This window comes from Cetorhinus maximus, chromosome 14 (assembly GCF_964194155.1).
Source record: "Cetorhinus maximus chromosome 14, sCetMax3.hap1.1, whole genome shotgun sequence".
Taxonomy (NCBI): Eukaryota; Metazoa; Chordata; class Chondrichthyes; order Lamniformes; family Cetorhinidae; genus Cetorhinus; species Cetorhinus maximus.
The window spans coordinates 42,546,265-42,561,411 of record NC_135892.1 but is presented as its reverse complement, the minus strand read 5'-3'; the positions used below and the strand labels follow the sequence as shown (position 1 = coordinate 42,561,411).

The following is a 15,147-nucleotide window of genomic DNA, read 5'->3' as shown; positions in this document are numbered from 1 at the left end:
ACCACAGCACTGTGGTACAGAGCACCATTCAAGTGGGGGGAGAAAAGAGAAATGTAGTAGTAATAGGGGATAGCATAATTAGGGGAATAGATACTATTCTCTACAGCTAGGACAGAGAGTCCCAAAGGCTGTGTTGCCTACCTGGTGCCAAGGTTAAGGACATCTCTTCTAGGCTGGAGAGGAACTTGGAGTGGGAGGAGAAGGATCCAGTTGTCGTGGTCCACGTAGGCACCAACAACATAGGTAGGATTAGAAAAGAGGTTCTGCTAAGGGACTATGAGCAGCTCGGGGCTGAATTAAGAAGCAGAACCACAAAGTTAATAATCTCCGCATTACTGCCTGAGCCACGTGCAAATTGGCGTAGGGTAAATAAGATTATAGAGGTAAATGCATGGCTCAAAGATTGGTGTGGGAGAAATGGGTTCCGATTCACAGGGCACTGGCAAAAATAAAAAAGAAACGAGAGAGGAGAGGTGCAGGGTAGTGAAGAAGCAAAGTAGATCAAAGTGTGACAGGAAGGGGCAGAAAATATAAGCAGAAGAGTGCAGCAAAATTTAGAACCAGAATGAGTAATAATGGTAAAAAGTTGAAGCTTAAGGCTCTTTATCTGAATGCATGCATAATTTGTAACAAGATAGATGAGTTGACGGCACAAATAGAAATAAATGGATATGACTTGATAGCTATTACAGAGACATGGTTGCAGGGTGACCAAGACTGGGAACTCAATATTCAAGGCTATTCGACGTTCTGGAAAAATAGGCAAAAAGGAAAAAGAGGCAGAGTAGCATTGTTAATAAAGAAGGTATCAGTGCGGTGGTGAGTAGTGATATAGGTGCCATAGATCGTGATGTGGAATCAGTTTGGGTAGAAATAAGGAATAACAAGGGGAAGAAGTCACGGGTGGGAGTCGTCTATAAGCCCCTGAAGAGTTGTCTCACTGTAGGACAAAGTATAAATCAGGAAATAATGGAGGCATGTAAGAAGGTGCTACAATTATCAAGGGTGATTTTAATCTGCATATTGACTGGACAAATCAGATTGGCAGGGGTAACATGGAAGACGAATTTGTAGAGTGCATTAGGGATTGTTTCGTAGAGCAATATGTTGTAAAACCTACCCAGGAACAGACTATTTTGGATCTAGTAATGTGTAATGAGGTAGGATTAATAAGAGATCTCATAGTTAAGGATCTCCTTGGGGTAGGGATCATAACATGGTAGAATTTCAAATTCAGTTTGAGGGTGAGCAACTTGTGTCTCAAACCAGTGTCCTCAGCTTAAATAAGGGCAATTACAGACGTATGAAGAAACAGTTGTCTAAAGCGGGCTGGGAAAATAGACTAAGGGGAAGGTCAGTGGATGAGCAGTGGCAGACATTTAGACAGATATTTCATAAAGCTCAGCAAAAATTTACCCTGGTCAAAAAGAAGGACTTGATGAGAAGAATGAACCACCCGTGGTTAACAAGGGCGGTCAAGGAGAGTATCCAAGCAAAACCCAAGGCATACAAAGTGGCGAAAACTAGTGGTAGGCCAGAGGATTGAGAATTTTTTAGGAACCAGCAGCGGATGACTAAAAAGCTAATAAAGAGGGAGAAAATTGATTTTGAAAGTAAATTGGCAAGAAATATAAAAACAAACAGCAAGAGCTTCTATGGGCATATAAAAAGAGAGTAGCTAAAGTGAGCATGAGACCTTTGGAGGATGCAACTGGAGGATTGATAACAGGGAAATGGCAGATAATTTAAACCAATATTTTACATCGGTCTTCACAATAGAGGACACTATGAACATTCCAAAGATATCAGATAAGCAAGGAGCTAATGGGAAGAAAGCTCTTGTAACAGTCTCTATCACGAGGGACAAAGTATTTGACAAGCTAATGGGACTAAAGGCAGACAAGTCGCCAGGACCCGATGGCCTGCATCCAAGGGTTTTAAAAGAAGTGGCTGCAGAGATAGTGGAGGCATTGGTCAAAATATTCCAGAACTCACTGGATTTCAGGAGGGTCCCATTGGTTTGGAAAACCGCTAATGTGATGCCCCTGTTCAAGAAGGAAGGCAACTATAGGCCCAACAGCCTAACATCTGTTGTTGGGAAAATGCTAGAGTCCATTATTAAGGAAGAAATAGCAGGACATTTAGCAAAACTTAACGCAATCAAACAGAGTCAATGTGGTTTTGTGAAAGGAAAATCATGTTTGACAAATTTGCTAGAGTTCTTTGAGGATGTAACAAGCAGAGTTGATAAACAGGAACAGGTAGATGTAGTGTATTTGGATTTTCAGAAGGCATTCGCTAAGATGCCACATAAAAGGTTATTGCACAGGATAGGAGCTCACAGTATTGGGGGCAATGTATTAGCATGGATTGAGGATTGGTTAACACACAGAAGACTGAGAGTAGAGATTAATGGGTCTTTTTAAGGTTGGAAATACAATTAGTGGAGTGCCACAAGGGTCAGTCCTAGGGCCTCAATTATTTGCTATCTATATTAATGCTTGGAGAAGGAGGCAGAGTGTAATGTATCCAAATTTGCTGATGATACTAAAATAGGTGGGAGGGCAAGTTGTGATAAGGACATAAGGAATCTGCAAGGTGATATAGACAGGTCGAGTGAGTAGGCAAAAACTTGGCAGATGGAGTTTAATGTAGGAAAGTGTGAGGTCATGCACTTTGGTAGGAAGAATCAAAAGGTAGACTATTATTTAAATGGAGAGAGACTCCAAAAAAGTGCAGCACAGAGGGACCTGGGCGTTCTTGTGCATGAAACACAAAAAGTTAGCATGCAGGTGCAGCAAGTAATTAAGAAGGCGAATGGAATTTTGGCCTGTATTGCTAGGGGTTGGAGTTTAAAAATAGGTTAGTCTTGTTACAACTGTACAGGATGTTGGTGAGGCCGCACCTAGAGTACTGTGTACAGTTTTGGTCCCTGTATTTGAGAAAGGATATACTGGCATTGGAGGCAGTTCCAGAGACTCACTAGGCTGATTCCTGGGACGAAGGGGTTGACATATCAAGAATGGCTAAACAGGTTAGGCCTTTATTCATTAGAGTTTAGAAGAATGAGGGGTGATCTTATTGAAACATACAAGATTCTGAGGGGGCTTGACAAGGATAGATGTTGAAAAGATGTTTCCACTAGTGGGGGAATCTCAAACTAGGGGACATAGTTACAGAATAAGGGGACTCTCATTTAAAACTGAAATGCGAAGGAATTTCTTCTCTCAGAGGGTAGTGAACGTCTGGAATTCTCTACCCCAGAGGGTTGCGGAGGCTAGATCACTGAAAGTATTTAGAGGAGGGAGATAGATTTTTGAAATATCAAGGAGTTGAAGGCTATGAGGAGCTGGCCGAAAGAGAAGTTGAGGCCTGGGGCAGATCAGCCATGATCTTATTGAATGGCAGGGCAGGCTCGAGGGGCCAAATGGCCTACTCCTGCTCCTATTTCTTATGTTATGTATTTGCTTTGGTTCTGTAACTCTTAATATTCTTGTCCAACAAAAATCTATCAATTTCAGTTTTAAAGTTTTCAATTGACCTAACCTATTCTGGTGAAGAGAGTTCCAGATTTTTGTTACCCTCTGAGTGAAGAAATGCCTCCTAAAATTATTCCTGAACCATCTACCTCTAACTTTAATGTAATGACCCTTCTTCTGGACTCTCTCACCATTAAGGAAATTGTTTCTGTCGATCAATTCCTTTAATTGTCTTAAACACTTCACTTAAATCGCCCCTTAAAAGAATACCAGCCTGGACCCTGTAACCTGTGTCATCTAATGGATCTGTGCTGTACCCATCCAAACTGAATTTAACCATCCTGAGGTGTGCTGCCCGAACTGAGCACAACACTATAAATGGGGTTTATAGGTGATTTAAAACATTGGAAGTAAAAGCAATTTTTATTTTAACTTAATTTGTTTGTCTGAAATCATTGATTTGTATCAGTTTATAATTATCACCTCTATTTTTAACCTGAACAGGAACAATGCAATCAGTGTGCAGGATCCCTTCTCGGATGTTAGTGACCCAGCTTTCCAGAAATGGGGCTCCATGACGCCGAATGCACCATACCAACCAAGTATGAATATGCCTGAAATGATGGGTCGAATGCCATATGAGCCCAATAAGGATCCCTTTGGTGGTATGAGGAAAGGTAGTTTTTATTTTAATTCCTTTTCCAGCTTGCCCTTGATCTCGAGCACTTTCATAAATACAGCTATTGTTCTGTACATTGTACTTCAAAAAATAATTGCAATGTATATAAATACTCTCATGGTAATGCATTAGGGATTGAATAAGACCCTCCACATTTCCACAAATCAGTACGATGAGTGTTGTAGGGTGGTTGAGTTGGCTATTTGTAATAGAGTTGATCTGCAGACACTTCTTGAGTGGAAACATCAAGTTTATTTACAATATACTCAGCAGCAACTACACATGTGTTTTCAACTCCAACTTTATCTCTGCACTGATCGTGGAGGTAGCCTGCGCTACTCTCCTATTGGTTACTACAGATCATGTGATCTTCCCTAACAAGCATTCTTTAAGGTACATTACACACTAAATAAAACCAAAGTTACTACATTTCTCCCCCTTTAACTCGGCTATACATATATTTACAAATACATATTTTTCAAGATAACATAATATTTACACTTGGTAAGGTATTTACAAGTTTAATCTTTCAGGTGGTTTCCTGATACATGTGGAACGTCGCAGCTTCACAACTTCAGGTTCTTTGTCAGGAACCTCCGTTTTCAGAGTTGCCTGAACATCAGGTGCTTCAGTGGGCACTTACAGTTCGGTATCCTCACCTCTTACAGGAACATCAAACATGTCAGTCCTGGGTTGAATATCCTCAACAGGAAACGCAGACCCGGTCATGAACACTGGTGGAAACATATCTTGATGATTTGTCTCTCTCTTCCTTAAATGGCCCACATATTTATGCATAAACCAGCCTTCCACCTCTATATGGTAAGATAGAGGTCCAGTCACTGCACTTATTTCACCTGGTAACCACTTTGGTCCTTCCCCGAAGTTTTTCACGTGTAACGGCTCTCCCACAGAAAATTTCCTCTCACGACTATTGCAGTCGTGTCTATCTTTCTGGCTTCCCTACTTCCTTTCCACCTTCTCCTCTAAATTCAGCATTAATAAGCTCAATCTCATCCTGAGACGGCATTTCAACAATAACTCTGCAGGTGTGGCACCTGTTGTTGTATGAGGGGTAGTCCTGTAATGAAAAAGAAAGCGTGCTAGCTTGGTTGCTAAGGAATCACCAGTTAGCTTTTTCATGCCTGTCTTGAACGTTTGAACTGCCCTTTCATCCAGTCTGTTTGAGGAAAGGTGGCATGGTGCAGTTTTCACATAAGCGGTACCGTTAAGGCTGATAAACCATTGAAACTTAGCACTCGTAAATGCCGTGCCATTATCGGAAACGACTTCTTCTGGTAGTCCACGAATGGCAAAACTCGCTCATCGTTTCTCAATTGTAGCGCCTGACATTCGTGACTTCACCTCATATTTGTCCAACCACTTTGAATGGGCATCGACAATGAGCAGAAACATTGTTCCCAGGAAAGGCCAGCGTAGTCAATGTGTAACCGCGCCCAGGGTCTACCTGGCCACTCCCACGGGTGTAATGGAGCTGTCAATGGCAACTTTTGCAGTTGCTGACATTGCACAGAGTGCTTTGGAGGAACTACCACTCATGCACCCCACAATAGGATGCTGTCCTGCCTAGTTATTTCATGTCTCTGTTGAAGTACGATTTCATTTCATCAGATACGGGCTCCTGGGACCAACTGTGCAGCATTCGTTCTCGTACTTGAGATAGGACTCGGACCCGATTTGTCCAGTCTCTGATCTGTCAAGCACATACCGGCGAGGAATCTAAGAAGTTTAACAGTAAGACAAGTTCCTGTGGAACTGAGATATGCTCATCATTTTCTTGTAAAGGCAAATGACTAAGGGCTTTGGCATTTGTGGTTTGAATGCCAGGCCTATGTACGTAAGTATATTCATATGCTGCCAGAATTAAGGCCCGATTAGTATTTCTGTATCGTCTTTCTACGTGCCTTCTTTCTAGCGCAGACTTTAATCTCACCCCCCTTTTTGACTTCACTGTCGGTTGGGCTTCTCTCAGATGCAAGCTCAACTTGTCTGAGTTCAGTGGCTGAGTCTCCCAAAATTTCATTATCTGTCTGCTCCTTGGAAAGTTCTATGACTTTTGCTTCCAAAGCCTCTGGCTTCATTTAGCTGATTCCTCAGCTCTTCCATCTCTTTTTTGTATTTGTTTGCTGCCTCCTGGAAAATTGAATATTGTTGTGTCTTCTCTGCCAACTGATTCTTCAGTTTGTTCAGAGAAGTGCTGAATTCTTTCTTGTTCTCTCCATATTTTTCCAGAGGTACAAACTTTGACCTGAGGTAATTTTGTAATGTGCGAAGGTCTTTCAACGGGTTTTCTTTCTCCATGCGAAAGTAGCTCACCTCGTCACGAACTCTGTCATCAAGCAGGGTCTCTTGGAGTTTCTTCTGCTGTTCTTCCAGGTTTTGGCTTAAGACAGCCTGCATTCCTTCAGGTTATTGAGTCCTTACATACTCCTTTTTCAAAACAGGAACGCTTGCAGCTTTCTTTTGGAATCTCAGTGGCCAATCAATGTTGATTTCCCTTAGCCAATTTCACCCTAGAAGGCTTGGTCCTCTGCCTCTCAATGCTAACACTGGTAGCTTTGCTGATTGGCTTTCATAATGGACAGTTGCTCTGCTTATGCCTTTTACTTGAGTGTCTTCACCTGTGTACGTTTTTAGCTCGGCAGTTGTTTGTTCCAAGCTTAATTGATGTTCACCATAATTTAAATATCTGAAAGTATCTTCCCCAATTACGGTAGTAGAAGCTCCCTTGACTACTTCCATTTTAACAGGTTTGCCATTTATTTCCACTATGACAAATATTGGCTCTGTCTTTCCAACTTTCAAATTAAACAACGAGCAAATGTCAGAATTTGTTGTTTGAGGCTCCTCTACATTGTAGATTTAATTGGACTTCTTTTGTTTACAAGCCTGCTTGAATCCTTCCTTGCACTGCCTCATCAGATGTCCTTTCTGTGAAGTAGTAGCATTTGGATTTTTAAAACTGCCAATCACTAAAAGACTGATTGTTTCCACCTCTATTAAAATTATTCTTCAATTTTGCTGCTAAGTTATTTTCCTTTATTCTTCGGCTATCAAGGGCTGTTTCCCGCTTCTCTGCAGAGTCTCGCTTTTTCATGCCACCTTTGGCTGAGGTTTCCCGTCTGATGTGGAGTACGGTGCCATTTTACGCATCCTGTATTGCTTGTGAATCCCTTACAGCACTTTCCATGGCCAGCGTTATCTCTAGCGCCTTCTTGAAATCCAGATTTACTTCGGACAATAATCTTTTCTGAATAGTGTCCACTTTTACACCACATATGAAACAATCTCTGAACATGTCATTCAGAGTTGTACTGAATTCTCAATATTCCATTAGCTGCTTCAAATTTACCACGTAGCATGCAATTGTCTCATCTGAGGCTCTATTTCGCGAATTAAACCTGAACCTCTGCATCGTGACTGAGGGCTTGGGTCGAAAATGTCCCTTCACGAGGTCTACCAATTCATCAAAATTCTTCAAATCTGGGGCACTGAGTGCCGTCAGACTTCGAATCAAACTGTAGGTTTTGCTCCCACAAATACCCAGGAGGATTGTTCACCACCTATCTTCCCTGCAATCTTGATTGCTTGAAAAAAGAACGTGAGGCGTTCTATGTATTGAGGCCAATCATCTGTGGCTGGTTCAAAAGGATCAATTCTCCCAAACTGTGGCATTTTGAGAGAGGATAACTTCTTCAATTATAACATAGCTTGCTACTTACAATCACTGGGCGAGGTACAGTGCTGATTTCTTTCTAAGTTGATTTCTTCTGTTCAGTCCTGTTTTATCCTCATCGCCAGTTTGTTGTAGGGTGGCCAAGTTGCCTTATTTGTAATAGAGTTGATCTGCCGACACTTCTTGAGTGGAAACAGTAAGTTTATTTACAAAGGTAAAAACAAAACAAAAACAGAATTACCTGGAAAAACTCAGCAGGTCTGGCAGCATCGGTGGAGAAGATAAGTTTATTTACAATATGCTCATCAGCAACTACACGTGTGCTTTCAACTCCACCTCTATCTCTACAATGACTGCGGAGGTAGCCCACGTTACTCCCCTATTGGTTACTACAGATCATGTGATCTTCCCTAACAACTATTATTCTTAAAGGTACATTACACACTAAATAAAACCAAAATTACTACAATGAGACAAGTGAAATCTATTGCTTCGTTTTCCTGGGCGAGTTGTTGAAGTGTATCCTATACAATTTAAGGTCAAAAACCACAAAGGAACTAATTTAAGCTGCTGTAGTAATCAACATAATCATGACTTGAAAAGATAATTCTGCCTGTTCTGAAACTATTCTATGTATAAGATATCTATTTATTGTATATTGTATATGGGATATGTAGAGACAAGTTAACGTAGATAGTTTATAGTCAATTTTACATTAGCAATGTTCAAAATAATTTAGTACTTCTGCCATAATGAACTGTTTTTAAACTAATTTGACCTATTTCACCATAGTGCCTGGAAGTAATGACCCTTTTATGCCTCCTGGAGTAATGCCTAACAGTGGGATCCAGGATCTGTACAACCGTACTCCATCAGGAGGAATGGCTAACTTGAGTATGGGTCAGCGGCAGCAGTATGCTTACGGATCTGGCTATGAGAGAAGGTAAATACCTGTGATGAATTTTTAATCAAAAATAATAATGAATTTTTCTTCTTTGTCAAGGTGAGCTATGCTAGAACTAGGAATGAAACCTCTTTTTGTTCCTAGTGTAAGCAACAGGAATTCTCTTTTTTTAAAGTTCATTCTCTTGATATGTACGTCACTGGCAAGACCAACATTTATCGTTCTCCCTATTTGATATGAGAACCTGGTGGTGGGCTTTCTTCTTGAACCGCTGCAGCCTGTATGGTGAAGGTGCTCCCACAATGCTACTGATAAGGGATTTCCAGGATTTGGACCCAGCAATGATGAGGCAACAGCAATATATGTTCAATTCAGGATGGTGTGTGTGCACAGAGTTTGGAGGTATTGGTGATCCCATGTATCTATTACTCCTGAGAGGCTCTGTTGAAGAATTCTTGACTAGTTGTAGATAATGCACGTTACACTCACAGTATACCAGTGGTGGAGCAGCTGGGTGTTTGGCTAATTGATGAAGCATTGATGAAGCAGACTTCAGTGGTGAAGAGCTGCTTGACTGTTGTTGCAGCTGCGTACATTCAGGCCAGTGGAAAGTATTCCTCATGTGCATTGTAGGTGATGGAGGGAGTGTGTAAAATCAGGGGGTTAGCTGCAGAATACCCAGCCTCTCATCTGCTTTAGAGCCAAGTAATTTTTGTGACTGGCCCTGTTCAGTTTTTGGTCAATAATAATCCCAGGATGTTGCTGATGGGGGTTCAGTGATGCTAATGCCATTGAAAGTCATCAGAGGTGGTTGGAGATGGCCATTGCCCAACACTTGTGTGGTGTGATTAACTAGACACTTGTTACTTATCAGCCCAAGTCTGGATGTTGCCCAAGTCTTGCTGCATGAGAGCATTTTATCTGAGACATTCTGAGTAGAACTGAAGACTACAAATCAGCAAACAGACCCAATTCTTATCTTATGAGATGGCTAGATCATTGATGAAGCAGCTGACCATAGTTAGACCTAAGATACTACCCTGAGGAACTCTGATAGCAGTACACTAGGGCTGAGATGATTGGTCATCAGCAATACAACCAACTTCATTTGTGTCAGGTCTGACCCCAGTCACTAGAGAGAATTTCTCCCGATCCCGCTGACCAGTGTTTTAAAAGTGTGGATGTTCACTGATGATTGCACAATTGTTCAGCACCATTTGCGACTCCTCGGATACTGAAGCAGTCCATGTCCAACTGCAGTAAGACCTGGAAAATATCCAGGCTTGGGCTGACAAGTGGGAAGTAAATTCATGCCACATAAGTGCCAAGGCAATGACCACCTCCAACAAGAGAGAATTTAGCCACCACCCCTGGACATTCAAAGGCATTACCATTGCTGAATCTTCCACTATCAACGTCCTGGAGGTTACTGTTGACCAGAAACAGAACTGGACTAGCCATGTAAATACTGTGGCTACAAGAGCAGGTCAGAGGTTGGAGTCCTGCGGCGAGCAACTCGCATCATGACTCCCCAAAGCCTGTCCACCATCTACAAGGCACAAGTCAGGAGTGTGATGGAATACTCTCCACTTGCTTGGATGACTGCAGTTCCAACAACACTCAAGAAGCCTGACATCATCTAGGACAAAGCAGCCCACTAGATTGGCACCCCATCCACAAACATTCACTCCCTCCACCACCGACGCACAGTGGCAGCAGTGTGTACCATCTACAAGATGGTGGGAACTTACCAATCCTCCTTAGACAGCACCTTTGAAATCCATGACCGATACCATCTAGAAGGACTAGGGCAGCAGACACATGGGAACACACCCACCTGCAAGCTCCCCTCCAAGCCACTCACCATCCTAGCTTGGAAATATATCGCAGTTCCTTCAGTGTTGCTGGGACAAAACCCTGAAACTCCATCCCTAACAGCACTGTGGGTGTACCTACACCCACATCGACTGCAGTGGTTCAAGAAGGCAGCTCACCACCACCTTCGCAAGGGTAATTAGGGGTGGGCAATAAATGCTGGCCATCCCACAAATGAATTAAAAAAAACCTTATTTCTGGAATTTAGCCCTTCTGTCCTTTGATTAAGGCTGTGATGATGTCAGGAGCCAGTGGTTATAATGGAACCCAAATTTAGCACCAGTAAGCAGGTTATTTGAAGTGAGTGCCACTTGATAACACTGTTGTTGACATCTTCCATCACTCTGCTGATGAAGTAGTTAGATATGGCAGGAACTGGCTGGTTGGATTTGTCCTGCTCTTTGAGGATAGGACATACCTGGCCAATTTTTCCATCGCCATGTAACTGTAATGAACATGTTTGGTAAAGCTTCCAATAATGTTCCGAAATACAGATCTTCAGTACAAATGGGATATTTTCAAAGCCAATAGCTTTTGCTGTGTCCAGTGCACTTAGCTGCTTCTTGATGCTACGTGGCATGAATCAAATTGGCTAAAGAATGGCACCTGTGATGGTAGGAACCACAGGAGGTGGAAGAGAAGGATCATCCACTCAGCACTTCTGGCAGAAGATGGCTGCAAACCCTTTTGCACACATGCTGAGCTCCACCATGGATAAAATTGGAGAAGACCGTGCAACCTTCTCCTGTTAGTTGTCTAATTTTCCACATCCATTCACAGCTGGATGATGTAAGACCGCAGAGTTTTAACCTGATCCATTGGCTGCAGGCTCATTTAGCTTTGTCTGTAGCTTGCTGTTTTTGCTGTTTAGCATGCATGATGATATGGCAGAGCCAGCTACTTGTGATTTAAACCCAGTCTCAAGAGCACCAGCTAATACAACAGGCTAAACTTTTCCGTTTACCAGATTATTAAGCTTCCTGATGTGAGTGAAACCTCCAATTTGTGTTGAATTGCAGGCTATTCTTTTCATGTGAACCCTCATGCACTAGGTAGTTTTGAATTTCACAAGTACATTTCATGTATTGCCCTTACAGCTGATGGAGAAAGAAGATTAAATTCCATTGATGTGGGCTGGATTCGGACCCATGTGCCAGACTAAAAGAATATGTCCTAACCCCCTGCACTACATAAGTCCCTTCTACAGTTGATTGTCTTTGACAGTGATTGTGTTTGTCAGAGACAGTGACCGCTCTTACCTCATTTTGATGATTAAATAGTATTTGTTTAAGTAGTTTGGTGTCCTCTTGGTTGCAGTGCCTGTTGTCAGTGCCATGATCACTGAGTCTAGGTGTTAGTTTTCTTTCTTGATTATCTCTTCTGTAATTTGTTATTTTGTACTTTTTTTCACCCGTCATACTGCAAAAATTGTTCCTCCTTAATTACAGTTTTCTCCTTGCTGGCATTGCCCCAAAATATTCAATACTGTCATGTTGCGGCAAAAGAAATTGTTTCAGGGTACTGCTGTCATAGACTTTTGTTCATGGTATTGCTATGGATGTGGCAGTTTCTGTAGTAAATGAATTAGTATAGGTTCCAAGGAATAAAATATTAGTGATATCTACCACTTCATCACAGTGATGCAGGAACATCTGGGGTTCCACAAATCTCAGACTCAAGGACTTTCCACCCTGCCTGCCGACACTCCACTCCCAAATCTAATCATGTGTGTCACTTCCAGGCCTAGCTTTATTTCTCCTTCTTTCACAAATCAAATACCCAGCCCTGCTACCTATGCATCCTAAAATTCAATCCAGAATATACCTTTGTTCTATGTTTCAGTATTAACTTTTGCCCAAGCCAGCTTCTTCCTATGTTTGATTAGTTCTTCATTAGCTTTTGAGCAATACTATGGGAGATCTCCTAGTATTTCAGTGTTTGTCACCATGAAGGGCTGTGACTTTCTTTACAGGAAACTCATAAGAGGTGAGAAGAAAGGAGGCAATGAGAAACACCCAGAGCTTCTGTGAAGGGTTTTGAGGTGTTTTTCTATGTTAAAGGAACTGTATAAATGCAAGCTAATGCAGTTGAGAAAGTATCAGAGGTGTACAGAGTAAGAAAAGGAGTCAGACTGATAGAAAAATGCAAGAGCCTTAGAGACAGAGGGAATCCAAGAATTGAAGGCTGGAAGTTGAACAGGCTCAGTTTATAAGATTTGTTTGATGGATGTGTGTTGGTTGAATGCTGTGAGCACAGTATTGCAGAAACAATTAGGATTATATTCCTTAAAATAGAATTTGTTCTGTAACTTATTACTTTTTACATGTACCAGTAACAGAGAATCTCCCACTTGGTACGCTGTAACTGTAAAACAGGAATCAGGAAAAAAAATATCATCTGTTTTTTTTTCTCTCTAGGCCTGAACATGGGATGGGTCCTGAAGGCAGTATGGGGCCTCCAGGAGGTCAGTCTAACATGATGCCATCAAACAGTGACCCAAGCATGTACTCGCCAAACCGCTACCCTGCACAACAAAGGTAAATTTTAACAAATGTGGTCTTTTGGTATTAATTCAGTTGATTATTAAAACATCTGTGACATTTTTTTTTGAGGTGTGGATTCTTCTTTCTTTAACCTGAATTTTAGTAAGTAGACAAATCAGCTGATCCAACTCCACAATGTCTTGTGGTATAGGAAACGAATAGCAGTATGCAGTCTTTTCAGTGTTGCTGAGTATTTTCAAAAACTGCCATTAGTTCCCAATCCCACTACCCCCAAGAAAAAGCTTGCCAGCCAGCTTTTCTATGTTAAAGGAACTGTATAAATGCAAGCTAATGCAGTTGAGAAAGTATCAGAGGTGTACAGAGTAAGAAAAGGAGTCAGACTCTAAGGCAAGAGCCTTAGAGCTATAGACCAGCACTGTTGCTAGAATTAAAAACAAAAAACTACTGCGGATGCTGGAAATCCAAAACAAAAACAGAATTACCTGGAAAAACTCAGCAGATCTGGCAGCATCGGCGAAGAAGAAAAGAGTTGACGTTTCGAGTCCTCATGACCCTTCAACAGAACTAAGTAAAAATAGGAGAGGGGTGAAATATAAGCTGGTTTAAGGTGGGGGGGGGAGAGAGAAGTTGGGGGGGGTGGTGGTTGGTTGTAGGGACAAGCAAGCAGTGATAGGAGCAGATAATCAAAAGATGTCACAGATAAAGGAACAAAGAGGTGTTGAAGGTGGTGATATTATCTAAGAGAATGTGCTAATTAAGAATGGATGGCAGGACACTCAAGGTACAGCTCTAGTGGGGGTGGGGTGGAAAGACTGACAGGACATTATAGGTATAGATTTAAAAATAATGGAAATAGGTGGGAAAAACAAAAATAAAAATATCTGGAAAAACTCAGCAGGTCTGGCAGCATCTGCGGAGAGGAACACAGTTAACGTTTCGAGTCCGTATGACTCTTCAACAGAACTAAGTAAAAATAGAAGAGAGGTGAAATATAAGCTGGTTTAAGGGGGGGTGGGACAGGTAGAGACAGTTAATTGAGGTGTTTATGCTGCATCAACAGTTCACATCAAGTTGGCTGACTGCTGATTTGAATTGTCTTTATCCAAGTACTTATTTTATTGCTAACTGTTTGACAAGTATAAATAGTATTTTCAATTTACTATGAATTTTACTAAGTAAAAATGGCAGTAATTATATTAGAATTTCAATGTTTGCCTTCATTAAGCTAGAACTATTACCTTAACTGAAATTATGGATAGCAAGCTTTTAGTTAAAATTATGGATGACAATTTTTATTTTGCAGTCAAATTAAATTTATCAACTAGGAACAGCACATTTTTCCCAACTTGAGAAGAATTCTGTGTTAAACATTTCTGTTACAGGCACGATCCTTATGGTCAACAGTACCCAGGGCAAGGTCCCCCTTCAGGACAGACAGCATTTGGAAGCCATCAGGCTGGAATGTTTGCACAGCAACAGGTGAAGTTACCACAGTTGCACAAAACAAAAATAAAAGCATGAAGTTCATATTTAAAATAAATTAAATTATTTTGAGCCATTATTAATTTCCTTTTTTAGTATTTTATTTGCTCATGGGATGCGGCATCGCTGGCTAGGCTAGCATTTATTGCCCATCCCTAATTGCCCTTGAGAAGGTGATGGTGAGCTGCCTTCTTGAACCGCTGTAGTCCATGTGGTGTAGGTACACCCACAGTGCCGTTAGAGAAGGCATTCCAGGATTTTGACCCAGCGACAGCGAAAGAACAGCGATATATTTCCAAGTCAGGATGCTGAGTGACTTGGAGGGGAACTTGCAGGTGGTGGTGTTCCCATGTGTCCGTTGTCCTTGCCTTCTAGATGGTGGTGGTCGTGGGTTTGGAAGATGCTGTCTAAGGGGGCTTGGTGAGTTCCTGCAGTGTATCTTGTAGATGGTACACACTGCTGCCACAATGTGTCAGTGGTGGAGTGAATGAATGTTTGTCGACGGGGTGCAGTGGCATGTTTGTGGA

General features: G+C 41.7%; 1 protein-coding gene across 1 annotated transcript in view; it reads left to right on the top strand.

Moving 5' to 3' along the window:
• The window catches only part of LOC144689614 (AT-rich interactive domain-containing protein 1B-like), a 198,522-nt gene that overhangs the window by 151,289 nt on the left and 32,086 nt on the right, over positions 1-15,147 (top strand). Inside the window, exons 10-13 of the mRNA XM_078556841.1 lie at positions 3,984-4,156; positions 8,648-8,798; positions 13,052-13,171; positions 14,521-14,617. Coding sequence (XP_078412967.1) covers positions 3,984-4,156; positions 8,648-8,798; positions 13,052-13,171; positions 14,521-14,617 — 541 coding nt within the window. The remainder of the gene's footprint in view (positions 1-3,983; positions 4,157-8,647; positions 8,799-13,051; positions 13,172-14,520; positions 14,618-15,147) is intronic.